We start from the raw sequence: 17,592 nt of genomic DNA on the forward strand, positions 1-17,592 counted from the left end.
CCCAAACACACCTCCAAGACGACCACTGCCTTGCTAAGGAAGCTGAGGGTAAAGGTTATGGACTGGCCAAGCATGTCTCCAGATCTAAACCCTATTGAGCATCTGTGGGGCATCCTCAAACGGAAGGTGGAGAAGTGCAAGGTCTCTAACATCCACCAGCTCCGTTATGTCGTCATGGAGGAGTGGAAGAGGACTCCAGTGGCAACCTATGAAGCTCTGGTGAACTCCATGCCCAAGAGGGTCAAGGCAGTGCTGGAAAATGATGGTGGCCACACAAAATATTATATATATATATTTCTTCAGTGTTGTCACATGAAAAGATATACTCAAATATTTACAAAAATGTGAGGGGTGTACTCACTTTTGTGAGATACTGTATATATTGAACTACTGTTGACATTGGTCTCGTCCAATAAAACCACAGGTTTTAGTTTCCGTTGCAGAACGTTTTGCTACGTTGTGCCCTACTGAACATAACTATGATTTATTTGTCACAGTTCCTGTTTGTGCTGGTAAACAGGGTGAAGTCCAATGAAAAATCTCTGAGCTACTTCAGCCTGATGTCACGTGACCTTTGCCGCGTGGGCATTTACGACGGCGTGTCAGACATGAAATGGCTCATGCCCGAGGGAGAGATCTCCACTCACTTATAAGAGGCGATCTCAAGGTTTGAGGTGAAAACAAACCTGAGTTCAAATAGTATTGGTTTTCTTTGAGGGTTGATTGAGCCTGCCTGGAGTGACAAACTCAATTAAGAGCAGCTAAAAAAGTATTTCAAAGAAACAAATTCTATTTGAACACATGTCTATGGAGCAGTATACGTTTAAGTGGCTTTGATAATATATAGAAAGCAGCAGTAAATTATACTGAGTTGCCTCTTTATAATGTCTCTATATTGCTTCTCAAATATTTTTTTCTTAATTTTAGGAGGTGAAGCAGGCAGTACTACCTGATCCTAAAACTGAGTTGTAAAACAAACAAATAAATGAATGTAAATAATAATTGTGTCTGTTTTGGAGTCAGTATTGATTTCTACCTGAATCGTATGTAGGCTATGTGTGTGCTCTGGTGGGCATGGTGTGTCTATATGTGAGGTCAAGTCTGCCATCGCGAGTTGACAACAGCTCAGTGGCTACTCACCACTGAAATTTTGGATCTGATGGTTACAATCACAACTGACTGACCTCAGTAGACTAATAGGGCCTGGAGGGTCTAACAGAAAGAAGAATTGGAATCTGTCTTCAGAAAAAAATAACAGTTGAGGATTTCAAATATAATCACAAAGAAACAACAAATACAATAGAATATGATGCAGTATATTACAATACAATACATATTTGTGTATTTTCATGCAAATGCTACATTTAAGCGCAGACCTGTGTTCAAAAACATTTGTATTTCAGGATCTTGTAATACACAGCCCCCCCCCCCAAAAAAAACAACGTATTTTTGTATTTGAATGCTTATTTGTAAAAACCAAATAGTCGGACAAATTGTATTATTTGACAGTATTTTCAAATACTTTGCAGTGGAGTGTATTTGAGTGTGTGAATTTGAGTTTTTCAAACACTTTCCAAGTGTATTTCCAAATACATAAAAGCATTTAACTACTTATCTTTTCAAATAAAAGATCAGAATACTTACTTTGAATGTATGTGAAATTAATTGAAATATTTTAAATAGTATTTGAACCCAGGTCTGATTTAAGTGACATACATTTGTGTTCCAGTTACAGTAGGCCAGCCTATAGCAGTGGAAGAGGGGAGTGAGTGCAGATTTCTAGACATTAAGGGCTGTATAATAAAGTAAAGAAGGATTGGAGCACTTGGGGTGAATATAAAAGAACAGATTGTCTGCCTGCTGTGCTTAAACAAACAGGAGAAGAAAAGGAGATGGGAATTTTCAAGGCACAGACTTGGAATCAAGTATAATTATCAGGGATGGAGTGCAAAGTGGAAACATCAGTCGGAATAGGGAAAACACTATTTGGCAGATTTAAGGGGGCTGGAGATATATGCATAGCTATCTAAACAGTTGCATTCCAGTTTATGTGTTTGTGGATGTGTACTACAATCAAAGTTGAGACAACATTGGAAAAAAATGCTTCCACAAAGGAGGGTAGACGGTCAGAGGATGATGAGATGGGTTGTTGTCTTGTGTTTTATTTCATCCACATGAGGGAGACATTTTATGGAGATAGTGGGCACCTTCGAGCCGATCACTATTGTCAAGTCGGTGACAATTGTTGGTCACCGCCTTTCAAAGTGTGTTGCGTTCTGGGAATAAAACATTTCTGACGTGAGTATATATGTGGACTGCATGAACTTTACAAAAATCTCTGCTCTTCACCAACTTCATCCTACAGCCGTCACCTGTCACGTGGAGGCTCCGTCGTGTGGTGGCTAATTTCTGCATTACTAAATGAGGAGAGTTACAAACTTCACACACCAGTCAGAGTTATACTTAAAACTACATCTTTAATAATTAAGATGCTTTTGCAAAAGCACTTGACTTTCAATGATGCGCTATCTCTAATGAACCATTGAAAAGTGACTACACAGAAGTACAAAGATCTTTCATAGCCAAGATACAGCCCTCTCAACGTACATGACGAACCACAGATACATAGAATGGGTCACAAGGTTAAGTTTTGTATGAAAGATATCTATAAAACATAGCAGACAGCAACTGCTGTGTCAACAGTGTTCATTGTATAGACCATTGTCTGGTCCTCCTACCCCAAACTGGAACCATCTCTCCCTGGTACGATATAGAACTGAACCATTAGCTCATCCAATGGCATAAATCAATTGACAACTCTAGATACTCTCATCTCGAGTAAACCCCCTCTTGACTCTACTCCTGGACAAGCTCACTGAGGGGAGTGAGCCTCTAGGTCATACACTATCCCAAGATAAGTGCAACATCAGAGAGGACATACAATGGTCCAGACACTGCCATACACCTTCCCCCAATGCCAAAGGAGGGAGTGACTTGCGCACAGACATTGTGGAGACAAGTAATTGGTTCCCCATTAATCACGCCATCCCTCCACATGGTTTAACAGATGCATTCACATATGACAAGTATCTCACATGAGCATATTATGCAAATAAAACATCTTAATTATCTATGTTACCCAACTAATTCTGATTCATCCGCCATTAGTGTTTTTGATTGACCCATGCAAACAAAAACATGACTGAAACAGGAACCAATTTGCTGCAGTTAATGTGTAGCCTACAGTGCATAAATGAATGACGTGATTGAGGCTCTCTCTCATTTATTGATTGTATAATGTACACACAAATTATTTCAGTTTGTGAGTGGGTGTTGGAGACATGTTTTTTTTACATTATAAAGGAAACCTTTTATAAACAATGGCAACACTGCCATGGTGATCTGAGCCTTGCTGTTGGAAAATAACATTAGTATCCGAATTTTGGGTTGTGGCAGATGCACCTTTCCTGACTTTACTTCTTGACTTTGGTCTACAGTCAGTTGCTTTAGCATTACCATTCAAATGAGCCCTACTATATGTTTGTGTCTGAAAAATTAAAGACTCAAATCATCAAAAGCATATGTGTGTGGTGTGTTTGCATAATGTGAGTGTTTAATTGGCGTCTGTCTGAATTCAGAATTTGTCCAAGATGATGCGCTATGTACACCTGAAACTTGTTAACCATCTACTCTTCCTATGCTGAATGAAACACACTGTTTAAAAGAAGGCATGTGTAAAAAAAATGGTGCCTAACTGCTCATTTAGCCTCTAAACTTCAAATGAATCAAGTGAATTTTGTACAAGCAATAATTTAAACCCGATCAATGAAGTGCCAAGACAAAATGTGTTTCCTACTTGAGAGCAGGGTTGTCAAACTCATTCCATGGAGGGCCTAGTGTCTGTAGGTTTTAGTTTTTTCCTTTCAATTAAGACCTAGACAACTACTGTAGGTGAGGGGAGTAATTAGTGGCCCTAATTCAGCAATCAAGTACAAGGAAGGAGCGAAAACCCACAGACACTCGGCCCTCCGTGTAATGAGTTTGAAGCGTGCTTTAGAGTAAGGGCTGTCACACCTGTCAGGAACTCAATTAGAGAATCAACCACACCTGAGTACATTTCTGAATTCCAAATCAACCCCTAGCCCCTACACCTACCACTTAGTCACTTATGGGCATTTGAAACGATCAGATAGGTTATAGCAATATGGTAATTGCTTCACTTTGCCTTCTGATAGGCTGGATGCAATTGTGGCCATATTGCTTATACCTATTCAATCATTTCTGATTCACAGGAGTGTTTAGGCCAGGGTGTAGGATTTAGGGGTCAATTTGGAATTAGGAATCAAATGTAGTTCATGGGTTTACAGCTGTCCTTAATTAGCCAATGACATTAGAAGGGTCTGGGGATTTGTTTAAAAGGAGCAACCAAAAGCCTGCCAGATACAGCAAAAGGGTTATTATGCTAGGGCTTATACTGACCATTAGTTCTGATTACTGGGGAGGTTTTGAAGTGCAAAAGTGGACATGATGATTGGAATCGCTTTCAGGTAGGTTTTTAAAAGTATTGATCTAGTTTGTTTCCCTTGTCCTTCAGGTGTTACAGGTAACTATGTTTATAACAGACTTTCTTTTTTTTTTAAAGAGTTTCTTGGCTTTGTTGCCTGCTAATTGGAGGGATAACCTGTTCTACATCAAGTGAGTTTCTACACATTAATTTCAAATAACAGTTGCGGTTCCAGTAACTTCAAAGGCTGGCATTATACTTTACTTTTTCTAACCTAGGTGATGGGTATCCTGCACTAGGGTCTGATGCAGCATGGCTCTATGCAGGCTCACTTGGGTCTAAAGGATATGGTAATTACAGCTCTCCAACAGCTCAAATGCAAGCGCAGCTGACCGAAGGGCAACAGAAACATCCGGCTGCCATCCTGCAAAAACAACTGGTCCCCATGCCCCAGGCACCTCAGAAAACGTGGTATCCAGCTCAAATGCCCCAGAAGCAACCAGCTACTGAACTTCAGCATCAGAAGGAACAGGCCTCCATACCCCAGCTACCTCAGCAAGTGTGGTATCCAGTTCAAATTCCCCAGCAGCAAAAGCAACCAGCTACTGGTCCTCAGCAGCAGAAGGAACTGACCACCATGCCCCAGAAGCAACTGGCTCCAATGCCTATACCGCAGAAACAACCAACAGCTATGCCACAGCAAGCATGGTATCCAGCCCCAATGCCGCAGAAGCAACCGGCCGCCATGCCCCAGCAAGTGTGGCATCCAGCTCAAATGCTGCTGAAGCAACTGACTGCCATGCCCCAGCAAGTGTGGTATCCAGCTCAAATGCCCCAGAAGCAATCGACCGCCTTGGCCCAGGAAGTGTGGACTCCAGCTCAATGTACCCAGCAGCAGAAGCAACCGGCTGCTGAAACTCGGCAGAAAATTGAACCGACTGCCATGCCCCAGCCACCTCAGCAAGTGATGCATCCAGCTAAATTTCCCCAGGAGCAGAAGCAACCAGCCCCAATGCCTTTACCGCAGAAGGAACTGACCGCCATACCCCAGCAACCTCAGCAAGTGTGGCATCTGGCGCAGAAGCAACCGGCCCCTATGCCCCAGCAGCCTCACGACGTGTGGTATCCAGCTAAAATGGTCCAGAAGCAACAAGTCGCTGCACTGACCGCCATGCCGCAGGCACATCAGCAAGTGTGGCATCCAGCTCAATTTCCCCAGCAGCAAAAGCAACCAGCTACTGAACTTCAGCAGCAGAAGGAACCGGCCGCCGTAACTCAGCAAGTGTTGCATCCAGCTCAAATGCTGCTGAAGCAACTGACTGCCATGCCCCAGCAAGTGTGGTATCCAGCTCAAAAGCCCCAGAATCAACCAGTCCCTATGCGTCAACCGCAGAAGGAACTGACCGCCATTCCACCACAACTGTGGCAATCGGCTCAAATGCCCCAGCAGCATAAGCAACCGGCTGCCACGCTTCAGCAAGTGTGGCAAGCGGCCCCCATGCCCCAGCAGCCTCATGATGTGTGGTATCCAGCTAAAATGGTCCAGAAGCAACAAGCCTATGCAACTCGGCGGCAGAAGGAAATGACCGCCATGCCTCAGCAAGAGTGGCATCCAGCTCAAATGCCCCAGAAGCAATCACCCACTGAACCTCGGCAGCAGAAGCAATCGACCACCTTGGCCCAGGAAGTGTGGACTCCAGCTAAATTTCCCCAGAAGCAACCAGCCCCAATGCCTTTACCGCAGAAGGAACTGACCGCCATACCTCAGCAAGTGTGGCATCTGGCGCAGAAGCAACCGGCCCTTATGCCCCAGCAGCCTCACGACGTGTGGTATCCAGCTCAAATGCCTCAGCAGCAACCGACTGCTGAGCCTCAGCAGCAACCGACTGCTGAGCCTCAGCAGCAGAAGCATCCGGCCACCATAACGCCGCAAGTGTTGCATCCAGTGCACATGCCCCAGCAGCAACAGGAACTGGCCACCATACCCCAGCAAGTTGGGTATCCAGCTCAAATGCCCCAGAATCATCTGGCCTCCATGCCTCTACCGCAGAAGCAACTGACCCCCGTGCCTCAGCAATTATGGCATGTAGCTCAAATGCCCCAGAAGCAACTTGCCCCAATGTCTCAGCAGAAGCACTACGAAAGCACTGAAGATGGTGTCTCTGGTAGCTCTCAGGCCAGCATTGTTGAACAGTTGGGTGTCATCCCAATCTATTCCTACAGTTCCAAATCACACTACGAGAAGGGCAGAACTGTCTTCTCCCAAACCCGCTACACTCCTAGGGAGGCTATGCCTGTTGACAGTGGAAATGCTCCCAAGGATAGTTATGTTGGCATTGGTGCACCAAGCATACATCCACCACTAGTGAAGGATTCTGCAAGGTAATGGTTAACTTTAACCTTCTCTTAACTTTGCTCTGACTTTGAAGTTCTGTGTACTAACCATGTGTTTATCAACAGGGAAATGTAACGGAGTCATCCTCTAGAAGCTCTAATGGTGAGAATTGTTTTTGACATTGGTTACTTAACATTCTGTGTTGCTGACACTGTTTGCATTTCTTTCTGCTTTTGTTTCGACCAGGAAGTTGCTGGTGCTCTAGCGTGATGGTATCAATAAACAATTTTATTTTCAAAAATGTTTTGTCTCTTTGAAATAATGATTCTTGTGTCCATTGCTTGCTAATTGAGAACAGGTGGTGTGCAGTCTGTAGTAAAAATGACTGCTGTTAAGTTAATTCTTTGCTTTTCTAATCTTTTCACCTTTGCTACTGGTTGTTCAAAATAATAGCTTGGGTCTACATAAGAACATTTGTCAAGGGGTGACTTGTCAGACATTCCTCATGTTCATACTTCAGCTGTAGGCATGCATTGGTGAGTAAGCTAATGTATAGGGAATTGTTTTTAGATGGCTCATTTGGCATTAGAATTGAGTGACCTTTTAGTTTTAAACTTGCATTTGGCCTTATACTATAGCCCATATGGCAAAGTCAAATCAGTTTAGGTGTCTGTCCCATATCTAGGTGATGGCTCAAATGTTATTTTGGACACTTCAACCCCAGACTACTTCATTTAATTTGACACAATCTCAATGTGTCTGCAGCCTTTATGCACAACACATTTCTACCGGACCACTGAGGTTGCACCTGCAACAGCCCCTGGCATTAAAAGGTGCACTTGATTTAAGCTCACCCAGTGCAGTGGATAGTTAGATTTCCCTCTATAAAACCATCGGATGGGTCCATGATGTGCAAACCCTCCAGCACACCAGCTGAATGAAGTATAGCGCACCTAATCTCAATTGGGCCAATGGAAGTGAAGTTCAGTGGCTGGCAGGGTCTAGGATTCCTTTATAAGGTGCAGCAACAAAGATGAGCAGCTACAATTAGGAAGATCTCCTTAATGCTTCTGGCTACCATTAGTTTTTCATATTGAGGTGTGGATTTGAAAAAGGGCTGTGACTTTTGAACTACTTGAGGTGAGTTGTATAGCTCTAGTTTGTTTCCCTTTTTGTTCCAGGTTTTACAGGTAGCTGTTAACTGACAAGGATACATTTTTATTATTCCTTGGATTTGTTGCCTGTTAATTGGAGGGATAACCTGCTATGCTCCAGCTAAAGGTGTTTGTGCTACACAAAGTAATTCAGTTAAAATAACACTTTGTATAGTGCCAATAACTTTAATAAATGATGGCATTTTACTATGCAGAAATGTCTTGGCTCCTAGGTAATTATTGATATAAAGACACCAGCTCCTATTCTAAAGCAACAAAAGGGACCAGCTCCTATGCCCCAGCAAGAAGGCCTCCCGAGTGGTGCAGGAACTGCATCGCAGCGCTAGAGGCGTCGCTACAGACCCGGGTTTGTTCAGTGCTGTATCACAAATGGCTGTGATCGGGAGTCCCATAGGGCAGCGCACAATTCGCCCAGCGTCGTCTGGGTTAGGGGAGGGTTTGGCCGGTGGACTTCACAAGTAGGCGGTCACTGTAAATAAGAATTTGTTTTTAACTGACTTGCCTAGCTAAACAAAATAAACTGTCTTGTGTCCCAGCAACAAAAGGAACCGTCTCCCATGCCGCCTCGGCAGAAGCAACCAGCGACAATGTCTCAGCAAGTGTGGCGGCTAGCGCAAATATCTTCGGTGAAGCAACCGGCTGCTGTGCCTCAGCAGCAGAAGCAACCGACTGCCATGCCACAGAATCCTTAGCAAGTGTGGCATCCTAAGCAACCTCAGCAAGTGTGGTATAAAGCTCCAATTTCCCCAGCAACTGTGGCATCTGGCTCAAATGCCGCAGCAGCAGAATCAACCGGCCCCCAATCCCCAACAAGTGTGGCATCCAGCTCCAGCAGCAGAAGCAACCGACTGCCGTGCCCCAACAAGTGTGACATCTGGTTTAAATGCCCCAGCAAAAAAAAGCAACCGGCCACTGAGCCTCGGCGGCAGACGCAACCGACCGCCATGCCTTAGCAAGTGTGGCGTCCAGCTTGAATGCAGCAGAAACAACCAACTGCCATGCCTCAGCAGCAGAAGCAAGTGTGGCATCCAGCCCAAATTCCCAAGCAGCAGAATCAACCGGCCCCTATGCCCCAGCAAGTGCGGCATTCCGCTCCGATGCAAAGCAGCTGGACGCTGATCCTAAGCAGCCTCCGCTAGTGTGGTATCCAGCTCCAATGCCCCAGCAGCAGAAGCAACTGACTGCCATGCCTCAGCAAGTCTGCCATCCAGCCCAAATGCCCCAGAAGCAACTGGCCCCATGTCTCAGCAGAAACACTACGAAAGTACTAAAGATGGTGGTTCTGGTAGCTCTCAGGCCAGCATCGTTGAACAGTCCCAATCCGTTCCTACAGTTCCTGTTGACTGATTATGCCTGTTGACAGTTGAAATGCTCCCAATGACAGTGATGTTGGCATATTTGAACCAAGCACATACCCTCCACTAGTAAAGGATCCTACAATGTAACGTACAACTTTAATCTGATCTTATCTTAACTTTGCTTTCTGTATTTGAAGTCCTTTTTACTAACCATGTATGGGCCAACAGGAAAATCTAATGGTGGAGTCATCCTTTAGAAGCTGATGGTAAGACTTTTAATGTCAAATTGATTAAATAAGATTCTGTTGCTGACACTGTTTTAATTTCTTTCAGGTTTTAGTCATGCTTTTGTTTTGACCAGGAAGTTGCCGGTACTCTTGCATGATTGAATAAATAAAAATGTGTCATTGAAATACATACTGAGGGTTCTCCTGTGCCCACTGTGCTTGCTGATTTCAAACATATGATGTGGGTTGCCAGTGCAGGTTGTAGTAAAAGGGAATGTGGCTCAGTTTTCAAATATCTGGTGTTTACATTTGCTACTGGTTGTTCAAATTCAAATATTGGCTCTACGTTAGTGTTGTCAAGTGGCGAAATGTCAGACCTTCCTCATGGTCCTATTTTGTGTATGTTGACACCCCTTCAAATGACTGGATTCGGCTATTTTGGCCTCATCAGCGTATAAAATCGAGCACACAGCCTTGCATGCAGCCTTACTGAAGAGCTCAGTCTCAATAACATTCTAGACAATTCTGTGGTTCCAACTGTGGCAACAGTTTGGGGGGAAGGCCCTTTGCTGTTTCAGCATGACAATGCCCCTGTGCACAACGCAAGGTCCATACAGAAACGGTTTGAGATTGGTGTGGAAGAATTTCACGGGCCTGCAAATAGCCTTGACCTCAACCCTATCGAACACCTTTGGGATGAATTGGAACGCCGACTGCGAGCCAGGCCTAATCAATCAACATCAGTTTCTGACCTCATTAATGCTGTTGCGGCTAAATGGAAGGAAGTTCCCGCAGCAATGTTCAAACATCTAGTGGAACGCCTTCCCAGAAGAGTGGAGGCTTTTATAGCTGCAATTGGGGGGGAGCAAACTCTATATTAATGCCCATGATTTTGAAATGAGATGTTCAACAAGCTGCTGTCCACAAAATGTTGGTCATGTAGTGCACTTTAGATGTAGTTATGTAGGCATGCATTGTACACGGTGTTGACAATCCAGACGTATTCTTCAACCGCAGTCTGAGCCTTAGGGAGAGTACTAAGCTAACATAAGGAATTGTTTTAAACGTTCATACCATGATCAATTAGCTGTATACATTTTTGGGACACTTTAGGTATCAATATTTTATCACAATGTTTTGATAAAATATAGAATTTAGCCTTTGCTGCCCACAGAAACACATTGAATAACACCTTTCTATAAATGGCAAAGTTTTGAAGTCTGTCCAATATCTAGGTGATGGCACATATTTAACCCTTTATGTGTGTTGACACAACTACCTCCATACTTCCATTAGTTTGTATGGGTTACGTTCAGATGAGTCCGTGAAACTTGTTGGGGTCGTAGAGCAAAACGGAACCATATTCGTGAGTCTCCCCTTTCCATAGTGGTCATAATAGTTTGTAGGCCAAACCGTTCAGATGCCACAGATGCTTTCGTGAGAAGATGGATTTCTGTTATGTCACATGGTCTGACAAACTCCGCTGTAGCTCAGGTGCACCAGATGCGGAAGGGCGACATGGGCAGGCGGATAAAGTGGATTAAGATGCAGCCCATTCAAAAACCTGATATGTTTAGCTTAAATTTATCGATTTCTTTGTTACCTATACTGATTCACATGAGCGTCAATAGATTTTTAACCTATAGCTCATTCCTCCTGCAAGTCCATATATCGTACCACAGGGTCTTAAAAAATGGATTCAGCGTACTTGAACTTTACAATGCCTGGAACGGTTTAACCTATCAATTAACAAAGATATTCTTGAACAGACTATAGAATGTCAACAAAGCCTCCTTCACTCATGCTGCCAAACATGCCCTCATAAAACTGACTATCCTACCGATCCTTGACTTCGGTGATGTCATTTACAAAATAGCCTCCAACACTCTACTCAGCAAATTGGATGCAGTCTATCACAGTGCCATCCGTTTTGTCACCAAAGCCCCATATACTACCCACCACTGTGACCTGTGTGCTCTCATTGGCTGGTCCTCGCTACATATTCGTCGCCAAACCCACTGGCTCCAGGTCATCTATAAGTCTTTGCTAGGTATAGCTCCGCCTTGTCTCAACTCACTGGTCACCATAGCAACACCCACCCTTAGCACGCGCTCCAGCAGGTATATTTCACTGGTCATCCCTAAAGCTAACACCTCCTTTGGCCACCTTTCCTTCCAGTTCTCTGCTGCCAATGACTGGAACGAATTGCAAAAATCACTGAAGTTGGAGACTTATATCTCCCTCACTAACTTTAAGCGTCAGCTGTCAGAGCAGCTTACCGATCGCTCCAGCTGTACACAGCCCATCTGTAAATAGCCCATCCAACCAACTACCTACCTCATCCCCATATTTGTTTTTGTTTTTCTGCTCTTTTGCACACAAGTATTTCTACTTGCACATTCTCAACTGCACATATATCACTCCAGTGTAAATTGCTAAATTGTAATTACTTTGCCACTATTGGCCTATTTATTGCCTTACCTCCTTACTTCATTTGCATACACTGTATACAGATTTTTCTATTGTTTTATTGACTGTACGTTTGTTTATCCCATATGTATCTCTGTGTGGTTGTTTTTGTCGCACTGCTTTGCTTTATCTTGGCCAGGTCGCAGTTGTAAATGAGAACTTGTTCTCAACTGGCCTAACTGGTTAAATAAAGGTGAAATTAAAAAAATAAGAACAAGTACATTTTTCTAAACCAAGTATTGTTGGTGAAATCATCTAACTACATAGTATGAGAACTCAGACCTTAAATGGATCCATTTAAGTTCCAATGATGAAGCCGGCAAGGCACTAGGAGGGAAGCTTAGCTAGGATACATGGAACTCATTCACAAACATTGACACAAATGAACACATGTGCCTGCTGTAGTCGACTGCCTGTTTGGCCAAAGACTCATGACACGGGATGAAATTGTATACGCATTCAATGCTCTGCTTTTATGTAAAAAAATGTAATTCTGTGTTGTCGGACAATCTCTTGTCTACCATGCAGTAGCACTCAAATTTGGACACCCCTACTCATTCAAGAGTTTTCTTTATTTTTACTATTTTCTACATTGTAGAATAATGGTGAAGACATCAGAACTATGAAATAACACATATGTGACCCGATTCAGGGAACTAGGCATATGTCGCAAGTCACGACTTCACAGGAGAGCCGTTTGAACGTAAAAATCTAAATGCGTTTTTTGGCAGAAATTCCTTCTCGAACGTGAACTTTCATGTGCCTTAATAACAAACATGTATGCCATCTGTAAATACCAATACAATTGTTAAATTACGAGCCTTGTTGGTTAAGCCACAGTAAAAGTAAGCAAACTTCTCACTAGCCATGATTGTTTGAGATAATGAGTGGGCTGGACATGCCGAGAGAGGAGTTCGGATTGGTCTATCATATTGAAGTCGTCTGTCTATTTGAGTTCGTCAGTCTGTGTTGGTAATCCTGTCGAACACTGCTTTTTAAAAAATGTTTTGTATTGTGGAGCTGCATAAGTGTTTCTCTCCGTTTTCTGGAGGATCAAGATTTGAAATCAGTGTAATTAGAGTATGATAGCTAAAGAGATGGAGAAAACACCTGACTCTGGATAACATCTTCAAACCGTGCAACCGTGGTATGGCATTCCTGTCCATGATGCATGTTTATAGTCTAGCATTAGCTAGCTACATTTTCAGATATGACACATTTCTAATTTTGACAAAGTGGTTTCATTTCAAGCTAAAGTGTACAGTTAGCTGGCTGGTTCCCTAGCTGACGTTATTATTTGTTTCCCAGAGCCATTTGCTTTTCTAGTTAGAGCCTAATGTTAGCTAGCTAACATTGGACCTGGTTGGTTAGCTCCCAGCACTGTGGCATTGTTACCACTTTGTTCATTGCTGTTTATCTAGCTAACGTTAGCTGGCTAGCTCGTTAGCTAACGTTACGTGACGTGTGTACAACACCCGTTGAATATGGCCGATGTCAGTAAACGTCTGCAAGAAAGCATCATGAAATTGTTTCCAGCAGAATTGGTTAGGCTGTTTTCATGTTATCCAGAGGTAAACAAATCATCGTGAACGATGCTGAATGGGTGTAGACAAAGAAGAGCTCTAAACTACATACCAAAACATTCAAAAGTGATTTTCTCAAAAGTGAGATTAAAAGTTCATCAACTGTCATGATATACACAATTTTGAAGCTCTGAGTCTCTACTTTTAGCAGATGTAAAAATTTTTTTTTTTTAAATAACACAATTTCACATTTTACTACATAAGATCGAATCCAGGTGGTGAGTCACATATGGAATCATGTAGTAACCAAAACAAGTGTTAAAAAAATCAAAATATATTTTATATTTGAAATTCTTCAAAGTAGCCACCCTTTAAACTGGGTGAGCTTAATAATCAAGTGCACCTTTTATTTCACGCTAATTAATATCCTGCCATGGGCTTTTGCAGGTGCAACCTCAGTGGTCCGGTAGAAGTGTGATATGCAAAAATATATTTTAGATTTTTCAAAGTAGCCACCCTTTTCCTTGATGACAGCTTTGCACACTCTTGGCATTCTCTCAACCAGCTTCATGACTTAGTCACTTGGAATGCATTTCAATTAACAGGTGTGCCTTGTAAAAAGTTTATTTGTGGAATTTCTTTCCTTCTCAATGCGTCAGTTGTGTTGTGACAAGGTAGGGGTGGTATATAGAAGATAGCCCTATTTGGTAAAAGACCAAGTCCATATTATAGTGAGAACCATTCAAATAAGCAAAGGGAAACGACAGTCAGGAACATTTCAAGAACTGAAAGTTTCTTCAAGTGCATCAAGAGCTATGATGAAACTGGCTCTCATGAGGACCACCACAGGAAAGGAAGACCCAGAGTTACCTCTGCGGAAGAGGATAAGTTCATGAGAGTTACCAGACTCAAAAATTGCAGCCCAAATAAGTGCTTCACAGAGGTCAAGTAACAGACAGATCTCAACATCAACTGTTCAGAGGAGACTGCGTGAATCAGGCCTTCATGGTCGAATTGCTGCAAAGAAACCACTACCCAAAGAAACCAATAAGAAGAGACTTGCTTGGGCCAAGAAACACGAGCAATGGACATTAGACCGGTGCAAATCTGTCCTATGGTCTGATGAGTAAAAATTTGAGATTTGTGGTTCCAACCGCCGTGTCTTTGTGAGACGCAGAGTAGGTGAACGGATGATCTCCGCATGTCTGGTAACCACCATGAAGCATGGAGGACGAGGTGTGATGGTGTGGGGCTGCTTTGCTGGTGACACGGTCTGTGATTTATTTAGAATTCAAGGCACGCTGGCTACCACAACATTCTGTAGCTATACGCCATCGCATCTGGTTTGCGCCTAGTGGGACAATCATTTGTTTTTCAATAGGACAATGACCCAACACACCTCCAGGCTGTGTAAGGTCTATTTGACCAAGAAGGAGAGTGATGGAGTGCTGCATCAGATGACCTGGCCTCCACAATCACCCGACCTCAACCCAATTGAGATGGTTTGGCATGAGTTGGACCATAGAGTGAAGGAAAAGCAGCCAACAAGTGCTCAGCAAATGTTGGAACTCCTTCAAGACTGTTGGAAAAGCATTCCAGGTGAAGCTGGTTGAGAGAATGCCAAGAGTGTGCAAAGCTGTCATCAAGGCAAAGTGAGGCTACTTTGAAAAATCTAAAATATATTTTTTCATATCACACTTCTACCGGACCACTGAGGTTGCACATGCAAAAGCCCCTGGCAGGATATTAATTAGCATGAAATAAAAGGTGCACTTGATTAAGCTCACCCAGTGCAATGGGTAGGTAGAGTTCACTCTTTAAAACCATTGGATTTGTCCATGATGCGCAAACCCTCCAGCACACCAGCTGAATGAAATCAAGCGCACCAAAACTCAATTGGGAAATTGGACCAATGGAAATGATGTTCAGTGGCTTGCAGATGTACCTAATTAACCAGCCAGATTAGAAGGGTCTAGGATTCCTTTGTAAGGCACAGCAAGAAAGACAATCAGATACAATATCAGGGATCTCCTGGTAAGGCTTCTGGCTACCATTAGTTCTGAATACTGAGGTTTTGATGAGAAAAATTGCTGTGAGTTTTGAAATGTCTTTGAGGTAAGTTGTATGGCTCTAGTTTGTTTCCCTTGTCTTCAATGTTTTACAGGTAGCTGTATTTAACTGACTAGGATGTTTTTCTTTTTCTTTAGAATTTCTTGGATTTGTTGCCTGTTAATTGGAGGGATAACCTGTTATCCTCCACCTAAAGGTGTGTTTTGTTCTACACATTTAATTCAGTAAAAATACACTGTATAAATCCCAGAACTTCAAATGCTGGCATTTTACGATTTGTAACTTTCTTTTATTTCGTAGGTAACTATAGATATATTCCCCCAAATAAATTAAAAGGAACCACGACTGGCCCAAATACTTTAGGTGGAGCAACTGGATCCCGTACCTCAGCAGCAGAAGCAGCCACCCACAATGCCTCAGCAAGTGCCACGACTGGCCCAAATACTTTAGGTGAAGCAACTGGATCCCGTACCGCAGAAGCAGCCACCCACAATGCCTCAGCAAGCGCCACGACTGGCCCAAATACTTTAGGTGAAGCAACTGGCCACAGTGCCTCAGCAGCGGCCCCCCGTAATGCCTCGGCAGCGGAAGCGGCCACCCATAATGCCTCGGCAAGTGTGGTAACTGGCCCAAATACCTTAGGTGAATCACCTGGCCACAATGCTTCATCATGTGTCACGGCGTGCCCAAATACCATGGGTGAAGCATCTGACTCCCGTGCCTCAGCAGCAGCAGCAACCCGAAATGCCTCAGCAAGCGTCACAGCTGGGCCAAATACCTTAGGTGAAGCAACTGGCCACGGTTTCTCGGAAACAACTGGCCACAGTGCCTCGGCAGCGGAAGCTACTGGCCACAGTGCCTCGCAAGCGGCCCCCCATAATGCAGCGGAAGCGGCCACCCATAATGCCTCAGCAAGTGTGCTAACTGGCCCAAATACCTCAGGTGAAGCAACTGGCCACAATGCTTCATCAGGCGTCACGGCTGGCCCAAATACCTTGGGTGAAGCATCCGACTCTCGTGCCTCAACAGCAACCCGAAATGCATCAGCAAGCGTCACGGCTGGGCCAAATACCTTAGGTGAAGCAACTGGCCACGGTTCCTCGGCAGCAGAAGCAACTGGCCACAGTGCCACCCACAATGCCTCGGCAAGTGTGGCAACTGGCCCAAATACTTTAGGTGAAGCACCTGGCCACAATGCTTCATCAGGTGTCACGGCTGGCCCAAATACCTTGGGTGAAGCATCCGACTCTCGTGCCTCAACAGCAACCCGAAATGCCTCAGCAAGCGTCACGGCTGGCCCAAATACCTTGGGTGAAGCATCCGACTCCCGTGCCTCAGCAGAAGCAGCCACCCACAATGCCTCAGCAAGCGTCACGGATGGCCCAAATACCTTATGTGAAGCAACCGGCCACAGTGCCTCAAGTGCGGAATCTGGTTCAAATGCCTCGGCAGAAGCGACAGGCGCCCTTGCCTCGGCAGAAGCGACAGGCGCCCTTGCCTCGGCAGAAGCGACAGGCGCCCTTGCCTCGGCAGAAGCGACAGGCGCCCTTGCCTCGGCAGAAGCGACAGGCGCCCTTGCCTCGGCAGAAGCGACAGGCGCCCTTGCCTCGGCAGAAGCGACAGGCGCCCTTGCCTCGGCAGAAGCGACAGGCGCCCTTGCCTCGGCAGAAGCGACAGGCGCCCTTGCCTCGGCAGAAGCGACAGGCGCCCTTGCCTCGGCAGAAGCGACAGGCGCCCTTGCCTCGGCAGAAGCACAGCCTTGAACAGGAGGGCCAACTCCTCAAGCAACATGGATTTTAGCAGCAGTGATGTTTCTCAGGATTTTGTGTCTGATGGTGACAATGAAAGCACCTAATGTGTCAGCTCCAGCAGTGTTCAAGGCAGCATCGTTGAACAGTCAGTTCTCATCCCAATATAGTTACAAATCGTTTATGAGAATGGCAGAACTGTCTACTCCCAATCCTGCCACACCACTGGGGAGGTTATACCTT

General features: G+C 44.4%; 1 protein-coding gene and 1 long non-coding RNA gene across 2 annotated transcripts; both read left to right on the forward strand.

Moving 5' to 3' along the window:
* The first annotated feature begins 4,447 nt into the window (after positions 1–4,447).
* On the forward strand, positions 4,448–8,885 carry LOC106588940 (uncharacterized). Its single transcript, XM_082969335.1, has 4 exons — positions 4,448–4,547; positions 4,643–4,695; positions 4,783–6,886; positions 8,765–8,885. The coding sequence occupies exons 1-4, from the start codon at positions 4,525–4,527 to the stop codon at positions 8,883–8,885; spliced, it is 2,301 nt and encodes a 766-aa protein (XP_082825461.1). The 5' UTR covers positions 4,448–4,524.
* A 4,069-nt stretch (positions 8,886–12,954) lies between these two features.
* Positions 12,955–16,458, forward strand: LOC123730493 (uncharacterized). Its single transcript, XR_014381653.1, has 3 exons — positions 12,955–13,155; positions 15,739–15,797; positions 15,902–16,458. It is a non-coding gene; the product is annotated as an uncharacterized LOC123730493 (long non-coding RNA).
* The last annotated feature ends 1,134 nt before the right edge of the window (positions 16,459–17,592 follow it).

Source organism: Salmo salar, chromosome 02, assembly GCF_965601325.2.
Source record: "Salmo salar chromosome 02, fSalSal1, whole genome shotgun sequence".
Lineage (NCBI taxonomy): Eukaryota > Metazoa > Chordata > Actinopteri > Salmoniformes > Salmonidae > Salmo > Salmo salar.